The 25,158-nt window shown below is 41.4% G+C and overlaps 1 protein-coding gene across 3 annotated transcripts in view; it reads right to left on the bottom strand.

Moving 5' to 3' along the window:
* Positions 1-25,158, bottom strand: part of PAM (peptidylglycine alpha-amidating monooxygenase) — a 317,350-nt gene that overhangs the window by 158,818 nt on the left and 133,374 nt on the right. For all 3 annotated transcript variants that reach the window (XM_082267132.1, XM_082267133.1, XM_082267134.1), the window contains exons 7-9: positions 13,623-13,706; positions 5,483-5,531; positions 4,320-4,387 (exon numbers count right to left, since the gene is read on the bottom strand). In XM_082267132.1, coding sequence (XP_082123258.1) covers positions 4,320-4,387; positions 5,483-5,531; positions 13,623-13,706 — 201 coding nt within the window. The remainder of the gene's footprint in view (positions 1-4,319; positions 4,388-5,482; positions 5,532-13,622; positions 13,707-25,158) is intronic.

Below are 25,158 nucleotides of genomic sequence, written 5' to 3'. Positions count from 1 at the left end.
TGCATCAAATTGGTCTGCATGGCTGTTGTCCCAGAAGGAAGCCTCTTCTAAAGATGTTGCGCGAGAAAGCTCGCAAACCGTTTGCTGAAGACAAGCAGACTAAGGACATGGATTACTGGAACCACGTCCTGTGGTCTGAGGAGACCAAGATAAACTTATTTGGTTCAGATGGTGTCAAGCATGTGTGGTGGCAACCAGGTGACCAGTACAAAGGCAAGTGTGTCTTGCCTACAGTCAAGCATGGTGGTGGGAGTGTCATGGTCTGGGGCTGAAAGAGTGCTGCCACCATTGGGGAGCTACAGTTCATTGAGGGAACCATGAATGGCAACATGTACTGTGACATACTGGAGCAGACCATGATCCCCTTCCTTCAGAGACTGGGCCGCAGGGCAGTATTCCAACATGTTAACGACCCCAAACACACCTCCAAGGCGACCACTGCCTTGCTAAAGAAGCTGAGGGTAAAGGTGATGGACTGACCAAGCATGTCTCCATACCTAAATCCTATTGAGAATCTGTGGCGCACCCTCAAACGGAAGTTGGAGGAGTGCAAGGCCTCTAACATCCACCAGCTCCGTGATGTCGTCAGAGGAGTGGAAGAGGACTCCAGTGGCAACCTGTGAAGTTCTGGTGAACTCAATGCCCAAGAGGGTTAAAGCAGTGCTGGAAAATAATTGGTGGTTACACAAAATATTGACACTTTGGGCCCAATTTGGACACTATTACTTAGGGGGTGTACTCCCTTTTGTTGCCAGCAGTTTAGACATTAACAGCTGTGTGTTGAGTTATTTTGAGAGGACAGCAAATTTACACTGTTGTACAAGCTGTACACTCACTACTTTACATTGTAGCAAAGTGTCATTTCTTCAGTGTTGTCACATGAAAAAAAAAAAATATATATATATACATACATATACACACACAATTATACACACATATACATATTATATACAGTACAGGAATATATCTGTGTACAGTGATTTATGCATATGGTCTTCCCAGGTGCGCAAAAAAAAGAATGTTACATTTAATTGTCCCTTTGGACATTTGGCCGTGAGCATGAGACTCCAAAATGATCATCATTGCTCAGGTGTTACATTCTACACAACTAGCATTAGACACAACAGGATACAAAATGCATGTCATGTGAACCAATGACATGAAAACTTTATTTTATTAAAATGTCAAATGTTGTATCTTTTTCCTCTTGCTTCAACAACAGCAGGGTACTTTGTGAACTTCCAATCCCAACACATCCTTCCCATTCATAAACTGACAAATCTCCGAGTGATATTATATTACTGTTTAATGTCAATGTTACCACTAGAACTAGTTCTACCTGTAAAAGAATGTTCACAGGATACAAAGGAATGTTGAAAACTGAAAGGCAAGCTGTCGGTTACTCTGCTCTTCCGTAACGTGATAATAGGCTCTCTATATCCCATTTTCAAAGTCAAAGATATCAACTTTTAGGAAAACAATATATCAGCTTTTGGCAAATCATGTCTAGCAGTATAAATATCAGTCTTACCGTACTATTTTTGAAAGCTTATCGACTTCCTGTTTCTTATGTTAAAGACGTGAAATGCTTCATTAAGGAATTGATTTTCAGACAGCTTATATTATTAGTAAATGAGAAAAAGCCAATAACCATAATTGTGTAAATAGCTTAGCTTTATTAGGAGAAATTCTGGTTAATACCAGGTAGCTTTCAAACAGTACAAAAGCCTAATAACTAAAATTGTATAATAAGGACCTCTTAAGAAAATAAAGGAGGTATAACATTTGCCACCATCTTCTGCAACCTTGAAAATGTCCATCTCTTCTCTCACTACTGTATATAATTGTCTAAATCTCACAGGTCAGAAATACTAATTTACTGCTGACGTGTGAGAATCTATGCTCTATCCTCATCAGTAAGATAACCATAGAAGCAACTGTGCCTGGTGTGAGCTATACAGAATAAAAGTGAACAGAGTTACAATGAGGGGGGGGGGGATTTTTTTTTAAATGGGAGCAGACCGAATATACAGCCGCTGTGCATTGCAACCATTTAACTTCATCTTCGGCTTATTCAGCTAAGTTTTGAAAACGAAAGACAGAAGTGGATTGGTTGCCATGTACAGTTGCTCCAAATTCTGGCTGCTCTCATTTTAAAATTGTCTTCAGTGAGTGCCAAGTCAGGAAAACATCTTAAACTTTTAAGAGTCAAGAGGGAGTTGAATAATTCTAGAGCTAAAGTAGAAAACTATGAACCTAAAGTAATATTAAAGCCTGGTTTCATTTTAGAAAAAAAAAAAAAAACAATTTATTTTATACTTACCTGCTTTGTGCCGTGACTTTGCACAGAGCAGCCCAGATCCTCCTCTTCTCAGGTGCCCCACCAACGCTCGAGGCTCCTCCCGCCTGCCGGGTTCCCCCACAGCAAGCAGCTTGCTTTGGGGGCACCCATTGAGGCTTGCTACTAACCTGCGGTTCTGAGTTCTGTCCATACACACATGGAGCCTTGGCTCGGCCCCGTCCCCCTCCATCTCCTGACTAGCTGGCTCACTGGCTGTGATTGCATCTGGCACTTTGGAGAGATGTTCTCTTCATCAATGAATCCCAGTTTTCACTGTAGAGGGCAGATGGCAGACAGAGTGTATGGTGTCGTGTGTGTGAGCGGTTTGCTGATGTCAATGTTGTGGATCGAGTGGCCCATGGTGGCGGTGGGGTTATGGTGTGGGGCAGGCATATGTTATGGACAACGAACACAGGTGCAGTTTATTGATGGCATTTTGAATGCACAGAGATACCGTGACGAGATCCTGAGGCTTATTGTTGTGCCATTCATCCACGACCATCACCTCATATGGCAGCATGAGAATGCATGGCCCCATGTTGCAAGGATCTGTACACAATTCCTGGAAGCTGAAAACATTCTAGTTCTTGCATGGGCAGCATACTCACCGGACATGTCACCCATTGAGCATGTTTGGGATGCTCTGGATTGGCGTATACGACAGTGTGCTCCAGGTCCTGCCAATATCCAGCAACTTCAGACAGCCATTGAAGAGGAGAGAACCAACATTCCACAGGCCACAATCAATAACTTGATCAACTCTATGTGAAGGAGATGTGTTGCACTGCATGAGGCAAATGGTGGTCACACCAAATACTGACTGATTTTCGGATCCCCCTGGACTACCCGATACAGTAAAACTGCACATTTTAGAGTGCCATTTTATTGTGGCCAGCCTAAAGCACACCTGTGCAATAATCATGCTGTCTAATCAGCATCTTGATATGCCACACCTGTGAGGTGGATGGATTATCTCGGCAAAGGAGAATTGCTCACTAACACAGATTTAGACAGATGTGTGAATATTTGGGACAAATAGGCCTTTTGTGTACATAGAAAAAGTCTTTAGATCTTTTAGTTCAGCTCATAAAAAATGGGGGCAAAAACAAAAGTGTTTTGTTAATAATTTTGTTCAGTGTATATAAAAAAATCGCTATAAAACTAATGATTAAAAAGATAATATGCAGTTAAAAGCTATTGTGAAACCCTCCAGTTACGCTTTTTATGGGAAAACAGGAGCATTCTCATTTGTCTACACATTGTAAAACATATACCCTTTTCCTTTCTGAGGTCTGTTGCAACACTGTGAGTGATTTACCATCATCTTACATGACAGAAATATTTCAATGCATCCAGCAACCAATTACCAGCAAGTAACCTGTGCTGTTTCTAGGCCACTCTTAGCCCCAGGCAGGGAAGAAAGCAGACAGTCTTCTCCCTAAGGACAGCATGTTACCATGTATTTTTCTAAAACACAATGCTAAACCTTCCTTAATGTCAAATGCAGAAAAGCCAAATAAAATATACCGGGATGCAGTCAGTTTAGTACCCTGATATCTTTAAGACATGTTTTATGATAGACAGAAGAAATTGATGTTTGCAAACCTGACCAAACCCTAATACCATGACAAAAAAGGCTGGAGTGTCTGCACATAGAACATTAGATGCCCACCTTAATATAACACTGATCTAACATAACATGTCTGTACATAAAATACACACACACATAACAAGCTCAACATTGTTTCAATAATTTGGATATATTTTTTTAAACAGAGAATCAGTTTGATACATGAAATCATTAATTTCCTTATTTCTCTGTATATTCAAGCTACTGTAAAGTTGAAAGGAGACACCTAAATAGGAGGATTGTATACCTAAAGTCAGGACGGCACTTGTGTTTTTGGGATAAAATGTGAAAATGCACTTATCTACCTTCATACTTGTATCATTCATTAATAATGCAAGAAATCCTTACTTTTTTCACCTGCCGGGATTACAGTGTCCATAGACATTAGGAGATAAATGCCAGCAATCAGTGGCTGCCTACAATAAGAAAAAAAAAAAAGTTTGTACCATACACAATACTAGCGAATAGTCTTAAGCACTGTACACGTGGGCCGAATGTTGGGAGACATTGGCTTGTTAAAAAAAAAAAAAAAAAACTGGCTCACACTCAGCTTGTGTGTATGCCACCCTGTCCGAAAGAAGATGACCATGTGGCCAGCTTCTGTCTGACAAGCATGCTGGAAATCCAGCAGTTGACAGACTCCAGATCAGCGCTCCCAGCCAATGGCATGGCCATGGAAGATGAGGAGAATCCACTTGTTTACTTTAAGAGAATTTTCTACTTTCTTCCCTTTTTATGGAAGCTATACCGAGCGGCAACAGTCACCAACCTGGATTCTTTTCAATCAGCTGTATGCAGCTTCATTGCACTTTCATGTTGAAAATGCAAACTCTGCTTTCTCAATGTAACTTGTGTTGTCCAACCTTAGAAACTCCCCAACACAAAAGTTCTAATAACCTTAAGTGGGGTACACACTAGTAGAAAATCTGCCGAAAATTCCCGTCCGAGGTAAAATCGTACGATTTTCGGCTAGTGTGTACACAACTTTCAGCAGCCGATGCCGACATTTTCAACGGAAAAAAACGGAGGGACAAACACCAAAATTTTTATCGTCCGTCCCCAGATGACCAATTTTCGTTTAATATGTATGCAGTACGTCCGTGAAAAATCGGATACGAAAGACCGCGCATGATCTGATGTTGCTGACGACCCGGAAGTCTAGGAACAATTGTGCCAAAAAAAAAAAAATCGGATGAGAAATTTCGTGAACATTTATGCACTGTCAACTAAAAACAGTAATGAACGGGGAGCAAGAGAGAGAAAAATCGGAGGATATTTCGTCCGATTTCCGTCAAGTGTGTACGGCCCTTTAAACTACCCAAAAGTCACTCAAACTGCCTTTCAGCATGGCACTGATAACCGTAAAGTGAACCACATCATCTAGAAAAACTACTTTAACAAAGGAATGTGGGACAATTTTGTAAAAAACAGTTTTGGAATGACTAGTTAGCTAGAAGTAAACAAATAATTTAAGAAGCAATAATAAAAATAATACAAAAATGTCAATTTACCTTTCTGGTGTTATCTGTACAGTTACTCCGGTGCAATCTTTATGTTTATCTAAGAAGAAAAGACAAAGTCACTGATCATGCCCTGCTACATCAAGCAAAGACCATTTTAAATGCCCGGAGAGAAAGCTATTAAAATGAGCATAGGAAAACTGCCAGCTCAGTCAAGCTACTAGCTGTGACTCATCTGTTCAAGATCCATTATTTTAATATACCAAACTTTGAAATATGAGTTCAAAAGACCCAGTTTAATAGAAAGGCAATCAGTATTACAAAAATGGAATGTTGCAAAACAAAACAGGGTGAGAAAGAAGTTGTGTGTCTTTTTTCCTCTTTTTCTGTGCTGGTTATGGGCAATTATATTGCTTCTACTAAAATACTGTAGTCAGAACAGCTGCCACAAAGAAATGCACCATTAGCAATAAGACATCAAATACATATCCTTAAAGCGTCCGGGTCCCAAATAACTTCTCACTAATGTACAATATCAATAGTACAAAGCACAGCAGAACATTCACAGAAAGTATTAGTTATTACTTACAGGCCAAAATCAAAACAGAAAGTTTATTCTTTATACAACCCCCAATTCCCCAAAAAAAATAAAAAATTTGGGGACGCTGTGTAAAATTTACATAAAAACAGAATGCAATGATTCGCAACTCTCATAAACCCATATTTTATTTACAAATCAGAAATAAAAAAAAAAAACATATCAAATGTTTAAAATGAGAAATTGATCATTCTTTTAAAAAAGAAGGCAATTTTAAATTGAAGGCAGCAACACGTCACAAAGATGTTGGAACAGGGCAACAAAAGCTCGAAAAGTGCAACCCCAATTCCAAAATGTTAACACAGGGCCATGTTTGCCACAGTGTAGCATCCCCTCTACTTTTACTACATTCTGTAAACATTTGGGAACTGAGCCAAGCTACCGGAGTTTTTTGCTCCAAAACCTGGATATACAGTATCTTTCAGCATCGATAAATTCCAGATGTGCAAACTGCCCATTCTATACACACTAATGCACCCCCATAACTTCAGAGATGCAGGCTTTTGAACGGATTGCTGATAACAAGCTGAAAGGCCCCCCTCTTTAGCCCGGAGGACATATCGACCCCTGGTTAACAAAAGCATGTCAAATTTCGATTTGTCGGACCACAGAACAGTTTATCACTTTGCAACAGACCATTTTAAATGAGCTGTGGTCCAGTGAAGACTGGTATTTCTAGATCATGTTCAGATATGGCTTCATCTTTGCATGACAGAGCTTTAATTTGCATTTTTGGATGGCACAGAGGGTTCTTTTTTAGAAGTATTCCTGAGCCCTTACAGAATAACGCCTGTTCCTAATGCAGTGCTGTCCAGAAGGTCCAGAAGATCATGGGCATCCAATATTGTGTTTTTGCCTTGTCCCTTTCTCCAGATTCTCAGAATCATTTGATATCATTTACTGTAGATGATGTTATATTTGAAGTATTTGAAATTTTACGGTGATGAAGATCATTCTGAAATTGTTTGACAATTTTTAGACACAGCTTTTCACAACCTACCTTTAATTCCGACACACTCTTAACACTTTAAGATGCCTTTTTTATACGCAGTCATGTTACTGACCTGCTGCCAATGAGCCTAGTTAATTGCAAATGTTGTCACAGCTCTTCCTCGCTAGTTCTACTTACTTTGCCAGCTTTTTGTTGCCCTGTCTCAACTTTTTTGAGACTTGTTGCTCCCATCAGTTTCAAAAATACTTTTTTCTTTTCCTTAAAATGGTAAAGTTTCTCAGTTTAAACATTAGATAGGTTTTAGATTTCTTATTGTGAGTAAAATAAAGAGGTTTATGAGATATGCAAATCATGTAATTCTGTTTTTATGTAGATTTTAGACAGCGTCCCAACTTTTTTTGGAGTTGTATAAGGTGTTCATTCTTTATTTAAAATAGTAGGCACTGATGATAGCCAGCAATCTTGAAATAGCTGTAGTCAGTTGGAATAAATGATTCTATTACATTGTATTGCATATATGATTTAAAGTAGTAGTTCTGGATGTACATTTGACCGAGGGGCATATAGGAATAATCTGCGATCCTGCACTTACTTAAAGCGGTAGTATACCGCTTTTTTTGACTTTTAACTACAGGTAAGCCTATAATAAGGCTTACCTATAGGTACAATTAATATCTCCTAAATCTGCACGGTTTAGGGAATATTACCACTGCATGTAGCCGCTGACGAGTGCGGCGCATGCGCTCTGAAGGTCCGGCGGACCTTCAAAGTTTCTTGCCGGGAATTGCCAGAAAATTACTCCTGCGCGCATGTGCGGGAGTGACGTCATCGCGGCTCCGGCCACTCACAGCGCCGGAACCGTGGAACCCGGAAGAGACGCCGTGGGATCATGTCCGCTCCCACAGCGGTGTCCAGGGGTCCGTATCGGGGCTTCGTTCTAAGGTAATTCATAATGAGCTAGTATGCGATGCATACTAGCTCATTATGCCTTTGTCTTGCAGGGTTTTTTTTTTTTGTCATTAGAGTTTACTATCGCTTTAAAGTGGAACTGAAGTCTTAAAAAAACCCATCACTGACCAGTAGGCTTTTATTGCACACAATATTGTGAGTCTCTTTTTGAAAAAAAGCTGCTGTCCTGCCTGCACAGCTCATTGTGCATTTTTGGCAAGCTTTTTGTGGCGGGATAAATAATCTTATTTTGTGCTTGGAAAATCAAGATAGCCGAGAATACCAAACCCACAAAAAGACCCGATGAAAATATCAGCCGCAGCGGTGTGACAAGGAAGATTATGGCTTTCACATTGCTGTGAGGAGCTGCTTTGGCAAGTAAGTCTGGGATATTGCACAGATATGGTGTGCATGTAGCATATATGGCAAAACCTTGAGAATCGGCTGCAGAGCTCAGTGGAATAAACCTCTTATTTTCAGAATTGTGATAGGAACGATTCTAATTTAAAGAAGCCTTTTACCTTTTCTCTGGTTATTATTCTGACCCAATGCCTTTAATATTTTCCAAATCATGGAAAAAAAATAAACATGAAGTTTAAGGAAGTTGGAATGAATTCATTAATCCTTATCTGCAAACTTATTCAAAGTCATTGGCTCAAAAGTCATGAGGGTCAGCATAATAGTCAGCCAACTAACATTCATATAATGAGAATTCAACAATGGCAGATTTCATGTTTCTCCAGCAAATGTTCCTTTAGGCTCCATTCACACTTGTACGACTCCAAAGTTGTGCTGACTATGAAGTACAACTTTGATGCAACTTTGGATGGGTGCAACTTGGATACAATTTTGGCTTTGACCAGTGATAATGGCCAACTTTTTCATTGTAGAACATTAAGGTAAGACTTTAATGCAACTTTTAAGGGGTTAACATTGATGTCTATGGCCCTCAAGTTGCATGAAAGTCGGACCAAAGTAGTGCATGAACTGCTTTGAAGTTGTTTCAATTTGAAGTTGCACATATATGAATGGTTATCACTGAAAAAGATGGGGAACGACTTTGTCATGCGACTTTATGTCCAACGTTGCATGACAAGTGTGTTCTTCTCCTGGGGGCTGTGGTTCCTGATAGACACTATGGGACACAATGACGACATTGTGAATCATGGAAGGAACCACAGTGGCAGGGAGCACACAATTTGACATATCCAGTAGTGTCAGCAGAAACTTCCAGAGTGCTTTGAGACGGTGAAGTTTAAACACGTCAACCAATGGAAAGGCAGTAAAAAACTAACTTTTTTTTTTTAAGTGGGGATAGGGTCACTTTAAAAGGAAAGGATTTCTGGTGATGCCCAAAAGGCTGCCAATTATTATTTCCCATTCTTCAAATGCTGGACAGGACAGTGCTAACAAACCTCACATTTGTTTTGCATTTATTTCCACATTTACCTGAGTATGCTGTATAGTTGTATCACCCAAAAAAGGAGCATATCAGTCAGCCAATGATATCATTTATTTTTCAGTATACAGCCCTAATGTACTGCTTAAAAAATGTGTCCTGACAGCTAAAGTATTGGGTAAATATTGTAACAGCTGCCCAAGCAACAGAGCTAGACCTGACTACACTTAGCCACATATAACAGATCATAGGAGTACCGAAGCATAGGACAATAAATGTCAAACAGAGAAACACAGAGATATTACGGCATTCTTTATGAACCTGTGAACAGATATGGTTTTAGCAGGCTAAAACATGGGAAGACCTCTTTAGCTTAACAATATGTATCCCTGTCCAATGAGAAGACAAAGGGAAGGCCAGTAAAATGAAAAGATGTAGTTCTGACTATTGCTGAATAGTGGGCCTACCCAACCAATAACTGGCTACACCACAGTGTAGTTGGCAAGAGGATCAGTATATTATATATATATATATATATATATATATATATATATATATATATATATATATATACATACATATATATATATATACATACATATACACATACACACACATACATATATACATACACACACACACACACACACACACACACACACACAGTATCTCACAAAAGTGAGTACACCCCTCACATTTTTGGAAATATTTTATTATATCTTTTCATGTGACAACACTGAGTAAATGACACTTTGTTACAATGTAAAGTAGTGAGTGTACAGCTTGTATAACAGTGTAAATTTGCTGTCCCCTCAAAATAACTCAACACACAGCCATTAAGGTCTAAACTGCTGGCAACAAAAGTGAGTACACCCCTAAGGTAAAATGTCCAAATTGGGCCCAAAGTGTCAATATTATGTGTGGCCACCATTATTTTCAAGCACTGCCTTAACCCTCTTGGGCATGGAGTTCACCAGAGCTTCACAGGTTGCGACTGGAGTCCTCTTCCACTCCTCCATGACGACATCACAGAACTGGTGGATGTTAGAGACCTTGCGCTCCTCCACTTTCCATTTGAGGATGCCCCACAGATGCTCAATAGGGTTTAGGTCTGGAGACATGCTTGGCCAGTCCAACACTTTTACCCTCAACTTCTTTAGCAGGGCAGTTGTTGTCTTAGAGGTGTGTTTGGGGTCCTTCTGTTGGAATACTGCCCTGTGGCCCAGTTTTCTAAGGGAGGGAATCAAGCTCTGTTTCAGTATGTCACAGTACATGTTGGCATTCATGGTTCCCTCAATGAATTGTAGCTACCCAGTGCCAGCAGCAGTCATGCAGCCCCAGACCATGACACTCCCACCACCATGCTCGACTGTAGGCAAGACACCCTTGTCTTCGTACTCCTCACCTGGTTGCCATCACACATGCTTGACACCATCTGAACCAATACGTTTATCTTGGTCTCATCAGACTACAGGACAGGGTTCCTAATAATCCACGTCCTTTGATCTGCTTGTCTTTAGCAAACTGTTTGCGGGCTTTCTTGTGCATCATCTTTAGAAGAGGCTTCCTTCTGGGATGACAGCCATGCATACCAATTTGATGCAATGTGTGGCGTATGGTCTGAGCACTGACAGGCTGACCCCCCCCCACCCCTTCAACCTCTGCAGCAATGCTGGCAGCACTCATACGTCTATTTCCCAAAGACAACCTCTGGATATGACGCTGAGCACGTTTGCTCAATTTATTTGGTCTACCATGGCGAGGCCTGTTCTGAGTAGAACCTGTCCTGTTAAACCTCTGTATGGTCTTGGCCACCGTGCTGCAGCTCAGTTTCAGGGTCTTGGCAATCTTCTCTTAGCTTAGGCCATTTTTATGTAGAGCAACAATCCTTTTTTTCAGATCCTCAGAGTTCTTTGCCATGAGGTGCCATGTTGACTTCCAGTGACCAGTATGAGAGAGTGAGAGCGATAACACCAAATTTAACACACCTGCTCCCCATTCCCACCGAGCCCTTGTAACACTAACGAGTCACATGACACCAGGGGGGAAAATGGCTAATTTGAGTGTAATTTCTTCAGTGCTGTCACATGAAAAGATATCATGAAATATTTACAAAAATGTGAGGGGTGTACACTGTATATACAAACACATACATAGCAATGTTTGGGGAATCAGCTGGATCGCAGGACACTGGCGCTGCAATCAAATGAAGATTTATTAACGTAAACAGGCTTCACAGCAGCAAAAAAGTAAAAAAAAAAAAAGAAAAAAAAAAAAAAAGCACACAACAAAAGGATAACGGTCTCACTGACTTGAAGAGTTCAGAACTGCTGTTGCAGTTAAACAGTCCCCGACCTTTGAAGAGGGAAACTTCCCCTGCCAACAGGTTTCCAGGCAGGACACTGACATGCACTCTCACGGCTGTATAAAAATCTACCATCCACAGTCTTCTATATATTCCTCCACACCACACCTACAACTTCCTGTCATTTTTTTAAACCCACTTCCTCTGACCAGTGAGTTACCCTTTTGTTCCCTTAAAGGGACCACAGTCCAAACAGAGGAGAAACACATACATACATACACACATACATACATACATACACGCACATAAACTTTAATGGCATCTCAGTCTTAATCTGTAGGGTTTAATATTGAGTTGGCCCACTCTTTGCAGCTATAACAGCTTCAACTCTTCTGGAAAGGTTGTCCACAATGTTTAGGAGTGTGTCTATCGGAATGTTTGACCATTCTTCCAGTACAGCATTTTTGAGGTCAGGCACTGATGCGGACGAGAAGTCCTGGCTCGCAGTCACCGCTCTAATTCATCCCAAAAGGTGGGGTTTAGGTCAGGACTCTGTGCGGGCAAGAGAAGTTCCTTCACTATATATATATATATATATATATATATATATATTATATGGATTTTTTGCATTTCCACTGTGATAAATTAAAGCAATATTGTATATGGAATTTTTGCATTTCCACTGTGATAAATTAAAGCAATATTGTAAACAATTTTGTCCTTTATGGGAGATCGTGAACAAATTTTCATTCATTGCTTTTAAAAGCCACCCATGCAAAGACAATGAAAAAGAAATAGTAAAAATGAAACCTACTGATGGAAATTAATGGTGAGACTTTACATTAGCTGCTCAAGTATTGATCTGCAGTTCTTTGTACGTGCAACATAAATCAGTAAACCTTTGCCAATTATATAGTTCAAGCAGCCATTGATGTGTCCTAATATTGTGTAGACATTATTCTAATCATCTTTTGCTTTATCAAAAGGGCCTTTCATGTGTTTCATTAAAAGAAAAAACTAATATTTAGGCAAATCGTTTGAGATCACAAACTGCTAGATGTAGGCAGCTTTGTATACAGTAAGTTTATCTATGGTGTAGAACAGGGGTCTCCAAATTGTGGCCCGTGGGCCGGATGTAGCCTTTTGCTTGCCTTTATCTTGCCCTTGGGGCAGTTTTCCTCCTACTGACACCAATGATAGAATACCAGCTGTGGTCTAAAGAATTGCTGGAGAGTTTATATGTGGCATAAGCCTGCAGGGCTTTACCCTTACACTTCGGTCACACCAAACGTGGCTTTGAAATGGTGCAACTTCATTTGAAATAACATGATTTCTAAGACACGTCAGTGCGACTTCAGGTAGGACTTGGAAGACATCTGTGCGACTTTATGCACAGATGTATATGCAAGTCGCACCTGAACGTGCAAAAAGTAGTGCAAGAACTACTTTTAAAATCGGTGCACCGATTTGACAGCTTCCATTGTGGACAATGTGGTACAAATTATCATGCGCCTTAAAACTATCAAATCACATGACAAGTCACATTGCTGTGACTGGGGGTTTAAAGTATATAAAGGCATTAGGTATGCCCAAGGCATTCCCAATGCACCTGGTGTGAACGCGTTCCTAATATGGATGCCCTCCTGGCTGCAACACCACCTTGATTGATGCCTCTTTTCTCTAATACGGCAGGGTATGCACAACCAAAAATCAGCTGGTTCTCTGTGTAGCTTCTGTCGAGCGGTCCTGCTGGAAAACCAGCATTTGGTCAGCGATTGTAGTCAATAGCCCTCTGCTGTCAGAATACAATAATGCATCCACAAGTGATGTGAATGAAAAGATCTGAGGTTTTTTTAACCCACTGGTTGAACAAAATAAAAAAAAAACTCCAGGTGTATACCCTGATTTAGGTTAAAATTGATACCATCAACCAGTGTAGCACAATCAGTTGGCTGTGTTTTAATACTTCTCAGGCTTAACACCACTTACCTTGGAATGCCTTTGCATTTCCGTAATGAACTTGGAGCACAAAATATTTTATTCCAGAGTTTCCTCCAACTTTAAAGCCAACATCTAAATGAAAGAGATCAATAGAAATAAAAGTCTTAGTGATAAAGGTAACAAGAAGTATAGTAGATGTAAATACATGTGTGCCTATTTAATGTTCAATTGGTGGATGGTCAGCACATTTTATAGGGTTTCTTCTCCTTTAAATGACTTTCACATATATTTTTATACCAGTCACCTCTAGCAACAATTTATCAACACATCAGCCATTTATTAATGAAGCAGACAGACTTGTTGAAAGGCACACTGCTGAAAAACGTGAGCAGAAAAGAAAAATATGAAGCATTATAATGCATCTTGTAGACAACCTAACTAACCTATCAGGACAGAAATACAGGAGCTTTCACTGCTGATTTCTTTTTAAAGGTAAATGCTCCAAGCCAGTGGTCTTCATTCTTTTATTTCTTCACAGTGGATAACTTATCTAGAACAAGGATGTAATTATCGGGTGTCTTAGTGCTTCACTATTTGAGGTTTTTTTTCTATCCTGGGACTCGTTCGGTAGTGAAGAAACAATAAGGAACACAACCCAGAAATTGTGTCTTCAAACACAAGTAAGCAATGGCACCCCAAATTTTTAATTCTGACAAATTAGAATGCCATGCATATATAAAATTGCCCACTCTGTCTACATGTATATTACCTAAACAAATGAAGGATATCTTTTTTCATGACCTAAGTGAGGCTGAGAATAGGGTTATTGAGTATGGGACATGTGTAGTCTTAAAGAAACTGAGATTCTGACATCAGGGAACAGCAGTCACCTTCCACAGGGCATAGGTTAAATGAAAAAAAAAAAAAAAGATGGATGTCATAGGAAGTGTCAGGCGATATTCATTGGTTGAAAATTATTTTTTCCTTGTCGACTATTGAGCCAATATGTAGAAACACAAACCGGATAACCCGCACCAATGCGCTCGCAAAGAGCACACTAAAAAGACTGAGACAAAACCTTAATATCCTCTATACAGGATATCTATACCATTACACAGAGTAAACAGTGTAAACAATTTAATTCAAAAGGGAATATGATATTTTGAAGCACTAACGTACAAGTTCACACACACACTGGATAAAAAAAATACATGTAACCCCATTCACCAATATAGATTCAGCCCTCAAAGGACTCAAGAGTCTGGAGTTGTGCTGACTCAGGTTAATACATATGAAATAAATGCAGGATCATATAGACAAGAGCAACAAAATCAGGTAAGTAAAGCATATAATATGCAGCAGTATTCCCTAAACTAGTCAAAGACCTAGAAGATCAATAGGTGATGCCACCCAGGGAAGATGGTTCAATGGGGCATGGTCGGTGAAGAAGTGGACCCAACACACTTTACAGCCATTTACCACTTTGCCTGGAGCCAACATTGATTGGTCAACTGAAGAGGACAAGGGCAGAAGCTACTTTTGAAAATATTTTTTACACCACATAGTTCACAAAACCCAGAGTAAGGATACAGTAACCGCACACACTTAACAGTACACCTGTGCCCAGACTATTTAAGATATTAAAGTTGAACTTCATGGAAAAAAAAACCCTCCTTTGCAATGGGGCTGTCCTCACAGTGCAAGGGTTAAATTCTCCTTTAAGACTCGGACATTGGAAAAAGCAGTTTTACTTACCTGACCTTCCCATAGGCTGCCTCCTCCCAGCCAGACCGATCCCCACAGCCTCTTATCCCCTAGGTTTCAATAGTATGAGGTCTTCTGATGTCATCAAGTACAATGCAGGGCTCATAGCCTTTCCTTATACATGGGGATGCCAAGGAATAGTCCACTGCGAAAGTGTAGGGGAGAAGAGGAAAGCACAGGCTTCCAGCAAGTTGGGATCACGCAAGTAAAACCAGTACCCTAGCCCTAAACAAAGATTTATTCCCTTGCACTGCGGGAGCAGCCCCACTGCATGGGAGGATTTTATTGTTCCACAGAAATAGGCTTTAAAGTGCATGTTACCACAACAATGGAATTCATGGTGAGCCCCTTTATTAAATCTAGGCATACCACACACTGTAAAAGTGTTTACTTAAACTAGCTTATAAATACCTTTTTACAAGTATCTTCAGGCCGGTCACGTGACTCCCGACCAGTCTCCTACTCCGATCTCCACTACAGCAGGAGGGGCCGAAATCTCCCTCTGATGCCAGCCGGGAAGGTCATGTGGCCGCTCAGCCCCTCTCGCTGTAGCTCTGGATTGGAGTAGGGGATGGCCAGGGGGTCATATGACCAACCTGAAGATAGCTGTAAAAAAGTATTTACAAGCTTTGTTTTTAAAAACCCTATACAGCGTGGTATGCTTAGATATAATAGAGGGGCTGGCAGTGACACTTTGTAATATTTTATTTTCTACTAATAGCGGCAGGACACCGGAAGTGGCAGGATCAGCCAGGTTTTTTACAGTTTAGAGAGGGGCAGATTAGACAGCACTAGCACTGTGCTGCTTAATCTGCTGCAAGGGAATAGGAACACTTCTTTCTTTTTTTTTAGGGTAACACTTAGGTTTTTACATACTCTTAACAAGCGGTAAGGGTTCATGCACACATGTGGTTTGCACATAGAGAGTAAAATCCTGGTGTCTCGAGCACCCAGGAGGCACAGATGCAGAGTATAGCCTGCTGACAGCAAACATCGGTGGTGGCTGGACACTGTTTTAAGTGGCACAACCTGAATGCAAGAATTCTGCAAGTACAGCTCATAACAGCGTCCAGCAACTGCATATTTTATCATGTCAAAATTGTTACTAGCTGCTGGCAGCAGGCTGTATGCAGCACCTTTGCCTCTCAGGCATCCAAAAATGCCCAACTGTTTGTGAGTATGAATGATAAATGTGTTTAAAAACCCTCAAATACTTCATTTAATCCTCAAAAATCACAACAGTGACTTTGAGGTTGCATGTTTGCTTTAGCTGAGCATCCTTTGTTTGAGTGGGTGTTTTCTTTTTTTTATTATTATTATTTTAGTTAAACATATGATAGAAGTTAATACATTTTTTTTAGCCACTAGAAAGCTACTAGGTGAAAAAAAATAGATTTTTGACTTACCATAAAATCCATTTCTCTGATGTTCATAGACGGACACAGCTCCTGATCTTCATAACCATTGGGTTATACTGCCCTCTACAGGGAGTAGGACACTAGGCAGATAGAATCTGGCTATGCCTATGGGCAGTTCCAGGGGGTACACTTTCTCTCCCTGCTATAGGTACTCAGTTTTGTTACAAGCAGTGTCAGAAGAATTACAACTCCACAGAGGGGTGGGTGCTGTGGCTGTCAATGGACATTAGAGAAATGGATTTTACGGTAAGTCAAAATTCCCATTTTCTTTTTCGTTCATTGACGGACACAGCTGCTGATCTTCATAACCATTGTGACGTCACAAAGGAGTGTTAAAAATGAGGGGTGGGAACAGCAAAAAAAACCCCAGGCTAAACAGTAGCGCAACCAAAACTGGAGCCCACCTGAAAAAACAATACACCCTCAAAGAGGATCAAGTCCTCTAAACAGCAGCCTGCAAAACCTTGTGGCCATAAGAAGCACCCGCAGATGCCAACATATCCACTTTATAAAACTTTGTGAAAGTGTGCACCGATGACCAGGTGGCCGCCATGCAAACCTGCGTCACTGACGCCTGATAACGGAATGGCCCAGGAGGCATAAAGCGCCCGAGTAGAGTGTGCCTTGGCAGGGAAAAGAGGAACTTGACCCTTGATGGAATAGGCCTGAATCACGGTCTATCTGATCCATCTGGAAATGGTCGCAGGGGAAGTGGACAACCCTTTCTGAGGCCCAGCCATAAGCACAAATAGTGAGTCTGACTTCCTAAAAGACTTTGTAGCTGCCAAGTACACCCTAATTGCCCGGACCACGTCCAAGGCATGCAAGGCAATTTCCTTCGGCTGTTTCGGCCGGGGACACAGGGAAGGCAACACAATGTCTTCATTTAAATGAAACTCAGAGACAACCTTTGGGAGGAATGATAGACAGGGGTGAAGAATCACCTTATCTCTGTGAATCACCAAGTAAGGTGAACGACAGGATAACACTGCCAATTCCCACACCCTGCGTGAAGAGATGATAGCCATGAAAAATGCCACCTTCTGAGACAGCGTAAGCAAGGTAATCTCCCGAAGATTCTGAAAAGGAGGCTTCTGGAGGACCGAAATCACAAAATTGAGGTCCCAAGTCAGCAACAGGGACTGCACTGGAGGAACCAAATGTTGGACACTCTGAAATCGCCACCCACAGGGCCCCGCTGTCATAGCCGCCGCTATTTTCAATGGCAAACCACAGCAAAATGGCCGCCTAGCTACACAAACATGGGTGCTGCGCATAGAAACACACAGGCTACAGCAAAATGGTGGCCCTCGCGGCACCAGGAGGCTCTAAGGGACCCAGGAGGGATCCCTAGGCCTCAAGGACAGACCCAGGCAGGACAAGGGGCCCTGGCAGGAGCCCCCACCGGGTACAACCCCCCTCTGCATAGCTGATCATCTGGTCACTGGCGGCACACCCCCCCCCCCATCGTCAGCACAGCACCCTGCCCCCACCCAGGAGGTGGACCAGACCACCCACACGGCCCCAGCATAGGTGGAGGGGGGCAAGGATAGGGGACAGATAAAAAAGGGGTGCCTGACGGGAACCCGGGGGTTTGACCATCCCAAAGAGGGGCCCACGTCCACCCCAAACCCTCCAGGGGGAGCGGGGGTGAAAGCTACTCACCTTACTAGGAACCAGGTGGGCACCGCTCCAGACAGAACCCCTCGCCATCAAAATGGGGGACTGATGGCCAGGAAGAACGCTGCGACTCAGGCTGAGACCCGGTCGTGTGCGACCTTGCGAGGCGTTTAACTTGCAGACCAGCCCCTGTCCAGTGGGGCTATGTTGCGGCCGACCTAGCGCGCAGCTGAGGTCTGCGCGTGCTTTCTGGCCAGTTCGGGGTGACCACTGGATCTAGATTATCCAGCCCGTCGCCCAATCCGGCAGTTGATTGTAGACTTCACAGGAAAAAACCAGGAGAAAAAATTTCTATCCAAAAAATAAATGAAAAATTGCCAGGACCAGAGATCCCAGCAAGAAACTAGGTTTTTACTGCTGACTAGGCAGAAAAAAAACGGAGTATCTATAGCAGGGAGAGGTAGTATACCCCCTGGGACGGCCCACAGGCGTAGCCAGATTCTTTTTCTGCCTAGTGTCCTACTCCTGTAGGGGGCAGTATACCCCAATGGGTATGAAGATCAGGAGCTGTGTTCGTCAATGAATGAAAGAGAAATGCACATTTTTGTACATTTTTCAGGCATTCTCTTTGAAGTCTATTGGGACAGAAATGCTTGGAGCTCGAAACTTGTAGCTCTAAAGAAGTTCATGCACGTTTATGAGCTAAAAGCTTCAACAATACTACCCGGAGGTGTGAATGGGCACAACAAACCATGGGAGCGCTTTGGAACTTCCAGTTACAAAATGCTCCGGTGTTAATGGGGCATGAAGTTTGTTTCCGTTTCTAGGATCTTACACGCACCTGGTATTTGTTTACATTAGAAGACTGGCAGGCTGCCAAGTTTTTGCTGCCATAGACAATAAGTGCCGGTTCACACTGGAGAGATGCGGGAACCCTGCAAACCCACTGCGGGTTACCGCATCGCACCCAACTAGCAGGCAGTTCACACTGCCATATGCGAACTGCTGGGAGTGTCAATACAAATTTATTGACACCCCCAGATTAGTTTGCATATCGCAATGCGAACTGTCAATTCAAACGGGAATCGGATTGCATATGTGTGAACACCAATGCGATAAAATTCTGGTGCGGACCAAAAAAAGGGTCCTGCACGACTCTGGTCTGAATGCAATGCGAATTCAGCCATACAATCTGTATGGCTGAAATTGCATCGCAAAAACATCGCATGTGATTTGCAGAGCAGTGTGGTGCGAATCACATGCAATATCTGACATTGTTATAGTGTGAATCAGCAATTAGGGGAAAATAAAAGATAATTTCTGTACCTCAGTTGTACTCCTTCACAATGCTTACAGGTACAGAGGTGAATGAGAGCTTGTTGTAAACTTTTTTTGAGTTCTTTAAAAAGTAAATATTTTATGTGTATCATCTGGGCACAGGTTCACTTTAGGGTATCTTAGAATTATTTTCTACTCCATATTACTGATTTCATTAATTTTGGTTGAATTTGATGTAATCATTAAAGTCACTGTTGTGCTGATGCTAGAAAATAAAAGCAAAAAAAAACGTAGGCTTCCTCCAAGTGATGAACTCTAAAAACAGTGGTTTCAATCTTGCTTTAAAGCCATTTAATCCATTTACAATTACAAGCTCAGTTGGCAGCAAAGTACATAACTGGGCTGCCTTTAATTTCCAGTGTAAAAATAACAATTTATGTCAATTTTACAGGCAGTCACAGTGAAGGGACAAAAAAGTCCAGAACAATAAACTGAATGACACACATTTGTGTCTCTTCGTAGCATTAAGCTGAATTATATGGATGGATACTGTTCACGTTTTTTGTTACAATGTATATTTATATGCTTTATACACTGTACAGAAGAATCAGGCATCACACCAAATATATCTATCTCTGTTTTACCACCTAATTAGCAAGGTGTTGTAACAGAATCACAACTTCATTCCTCAGTTTTGCAAAACGTTGTTATGGTTATTACAATAAAGCAAAAACTTTTTTCCAATTACAATTTTAAACTCTAACCTTAGCATTTGTTTTAATGTGAGTGCCTTTTTTAAACTTGAGACCACAAATTTACCAAAACTAAACTGATTAAATAAATAGGAGTTGTAAAAATGAAAATCCAGTACAGTTAAAAAGTAAAGAATGACTGAGGACACGCACATGCTCTGACTCTGCATACTGAGCTCACCCACACAGTTTTGTGGGCTGGTAAAGCACAGGGAGGAGAACATTTTCAAAAGGTAGAGGGTGTACATTGACACCTTGAAGTGACTTCAGTAACCTTCCACTGCCAATCTGCCCTGTATGGTTTAAGCACAGGTATCACATTTTGTGCATTTAGCATTTACATGATGCACAAAGGTATCTTAAAGAGGAACTTCACTGTCCCCACCTTCCTCATTTTTAATATTTGTTTAATCCTCTTGGCCTTTATGCTGCTTGTTCTGGATTTAGATACTCTCATGCCCAGTGGATCCAGCGTTGTTCTGCTGCAGTCTGGGTTCCATCCTCTTTGGTGATTATAGAGAGCCCATTTGATGGTGCTATCCAGCTTCTTCTACTGGCCACTATTGGCTCGTTTCCACTGAGCGGTACGGTACGGTACGCTATTTTTGCCGTTTCCATTGTGAATGGTGCCCTAATTCCGAACCGTTCCGTAGCACTTTTTTGGGACCCTTTCGTTGGGGTACCAAGCACATTAGTACCGTACCAATAGGGTGGAGCTACACTCGGCAGAACTTTGATTGGTTGACAGAGAATCGTCTATCACAGCTTTCTTGCTATACCACGCCCATCATGAAAGGGTACTATTGGCAGTGGAAACGCAAGGTGTACCGCTCCGAACCGTACCGTACTGAACCGAACTGTACCGTACCACTCAGTGGAAACGAGGCATATGTGTCCTTGCTTATGTAGCCTCCTGGGATAAGCAATAGGGTTATCCAAAGGGCTGAGGGACACGTCATTCTCTCATAAGAGAGAATAATGTCTGGATTGGTGTATATACAGTGCCTTGCAAAGTATTCAACCCCCTTGGAATTTTTCATATTTTGTTGCCTCACAAGCTGGAATTAAAATGAATGTTTGAGGAATTGCATCAATTTACAGAACATGCCCACAACTTTGAAGATTTTTTTTTTTTTTTATTGTGAAGCAAACAAATAGGACAAAATAAAAGAAAAAGTCAATGTGCATAACTATTCGCCCCCCTAAAGTCAATACTTTGTAGAGCCACCTTTTGCGGCAAGCACAGCTCCAAGTCACTTTGGATAATTCTCTATGAGCTTGCCACGTCGTACCACTGGGATATATGCCCATTCCTCCTTGCAAAACTGCTCCAGCTCCTTCAAGTTGGATGGTTTGCCCTTGTGAACAGCAATCTAAGTCTGACCACAGATTTTCTATTGGATTGAGGTCTGGGCTTTGACTAGGCCATTTCAACACATTTACATATTTCCCCTTAGATCACTCAAGTGTTGCTTTAGCAGTGTGTTTGGGGTCAATGTCCTGCTGGAAGGTGAACCTCCATCCTAGCCTCAAATCACACACAGAGTGGTACAGGTTTTGCTCAAGAATAGCCCTATATTTACCACCACCCATCTTCCCCTCAACTCTGACCAGTTTTCCAGTCCTGGCTGCTGAAAAACATCCCCACAGCATGATGCTGCCACCACCATGTTTTACTGTGGGGATGGTGTTCTTTGGGTGATGTGATGTGATGTGATAGACCTAGCATTTTCTTTGATGTCCCAAAAGTTCACTTTTAGTCTCAGACCAGAGCACCTTCCTCCATACATTTTGGGAGTCTCCCATATGCCTTTTTCGCAAACTCAAAACTTGCCATTTTGTTTTTAGCTGAAAGTAATGGCTTTCTTCTGGCCACTCTGCCATAAAGCCCAACTCTATGGAGCGTACGGCTGGCTTATTGTCCTCCCATGTACAGATACTCCAGTCTGTGCTGTGGAACTCTGCAGCTCTTCCAGGGTTACCTTCAGTCTCTGTGCTGCCTCTCTGATTAATGCCTTCCTTGCCCGGTCCACGGTGGGCGGCCGTCTCTTGGTAGGTTTGCTGTTGTACCAAGTTCTTTCCATTTGGTTATGATAGATTTGATGGTGCTCCTGGGATCATCAAAGATTTGGATATTTTTTTATAACCGAACCCTTACTTGTACTTAACAACATTGTCCCTTACTTGTTTGGAGAGTTCCTTGATCTTCATGGAAGTGTTTGGTTAGTGGTGCCTCTTGCTTAGGTGTTTGAGCCTCTGGGGCCTTTCAAAAAAGGTGTGTATATGTAATGACAGATACACTTAGATTGCACACAGGTGGACATCATTTCACTAATTATGTGACTTCTGAAGGTAATTGGTTGCATTCCATTGGGAGCTTTTTATGGGCTTCGTAACAGAGTGTGAATACATACGCACATGCCAATTTTCTATTTTTAAAAAATAGTTTTATGTATATATTTTTCTCATTTCCCTTCACCAACTTTGACTATTGTGTTCTGATCCATCACATAAAATTCAGATTAACAAAACATTGAACTTAAGGCTGTAATATAACAAAATAGGTAAAATGTCAAAAAGAGGTGAATACTTTTGCAAAGAACTGTAGATTTAAAAAAAAAAAAAAAAAAAAAAAAAAAAAGATTTAACCCGTTTTTGATTACGGAGAAGAAGGAAAGTACAGTGATGCCTAATGCATCAAATTATTAAAGGTCCACTTTAAGCTTTCTATACACAAATTTCATCCGTATGTCCAGCTTAAAATGGTTCTAAAGGTAAAAGATTGTTTACTTTAAACGCATTCTATGCATCAAGCTAAAAAAAAAAAACCCTGTGCAGCTACCCCCCAGCCCTCACTTATACTTACCCGAGTCCGATCTCGATCCAATGATGTGCTTGAGAGCAGCGGCTCGCTCAGCTTTCTCTCTCTCCTCATTGAGCGGATAGCGAGGGGAGGAAGTGGGGAGGGCAGGGCAGAGCCGTGCTCTGTGTGCTAATGAACATACAAAGCATTTTCAGGAGCGAGCCTGCATGAGTGCCCCCATAGCAAAACGGCTTACTATGGTTAGCACTAGAGGTGTACCGAATGGAAATTTTGGAGCCGAAATCAAAAATGCAGGATGCACTTGGCCAAAAACAGAAACAGAAAACAACAGTTTTTAACCACTTGGCTACTGGGCACTTTCACCCCCTTCCTCCCCAGGCCAATTTTCAGGTTTCAGCGCTATCACATTTTGAATGACAATTGCGTGGTCATACAACACTGTACCCAATATTTTTATCACACTTTGAATGACAATTGCATGGTCATACAACACTGTACCCAATATTTTTGTTGACATAGAGTTTTCTTTTGATGGTATTTATTTACTGCCGGGCATTTTTTTTTTTTTTTTCGGTAAAAAAATAAAAAGACAGATAATTTAAAAAAAAAAAAAGTTTCTTAGTTTCGGTCAGTAAATTTTGTAAATAAGTAATTTTTCTCCTTCACTGATGTGCGCTGATGAGGAGGCACTAATATGCCGCACTGACGGGCACTAATAAGCGGCACTGATAGGCATCACTGTTGTGCACTGCTGAGGCGTTACTGTAGACAGGGTATGAATGATCAGTGCCCTGATTACCTGTACAGGTCTTCCCTGCGAGGAGATGCCACTGATCGACTGTCCTCGCCACACACTGTCAGTGTGAGTCAAGGAGAGTCAATGGCACTTCTGCATTTACATGTGACTGGCTGCGATTGGATGGGTAAAGAGCCCCGTCGGCCCCGTGAAGGTGGCCGTCCTGGGACACCGTCATATGACATAATTCCAAGACATACGAGAGCCGCACCGTTCCGCTGTCATTTGACAGTGGGCGGGTGACAAGTGGTTTCAAAATATTTGTATTTTTATACATAATTGTATTATATTTGACTTTTTTTTTAATATCATAAATGTAAATATGAATTTATTGTTGGCCCCTAATGACACCTTTGGCGCAAGAAAAGCTCAAGAAAAATGTACCCCCATTTAAATTCTATGTATATCTTCACACTGGTCTGTTGTGCTTCCATTGTGGTGCTAAAAATCCTGCTTGCTGCATTTTTGGTCAGAAAAAAAAAAAAAAAAAAAAAAAAACACACCTCCTCCTTGTTGAAATGCATTAAAAACGCAGCAGGAACGCATCAATATTGCACCCATGTTACATTTTTGGTGCAGTTTTTGAGTTACTTGACCTATGAAAAACAAACCATAAGTTTCAAAACTTGCAGAAACTTCAACGTAAAATCGCAATGAATTTGCGGCAAAATCGTGTGCATTTTCGGTGGCATTATCGGCCCCTTTTTCTCGTATCTGCAAAATGCCAACAACACAATTTCTGCCCGATAGGTTTCGGCGTATCTCCAGTTGGCACTTGGCAAGGGGAAGGTGTGGAAACCGGTGGGGGACCCCAGAAGAGATGGATAGGTGTTACGCTTTGCAAAAACATTGCACAGAGCAGGTAAATATGACATGTTTTTTATTTTGAAAAAATATCCTTGAGAATAATTTTAAGCCTGGCAAGCATACACCTAAATGTTTTGCGCTGCACTTAAAGGATAACTGTACTTTAAGAACACATTAGCTCATTTTCTATATCTAAGTGTACCAAACAGCTTTAAAAGCACAAGGAGATAAAAGACATAGGTAAGAGCTTATAATTGCAGAGTTGTCATCACAGATCTAGCCTAGTTACACATTCTTGTGTGTACAGTCAGTTTGTCTGCATTAG

The sequence above is a fragment of the Pelophylax lessonae genome (genome assembly GCF_965119305.1).
Source record: "Pelophylax lessonae genome assembly, chromosome: 1".
NCBI lineage: Eukaryota > Metazoa > Chordata > Amphibia > Anura > Ranidae > Pelophylax > Pelophylax lessonae.
The sequence above is the reverse complement of the archived record's forward strand: the minus strand, read 5'-3'. Positions and strand labels throughout refer to the sequence as shown.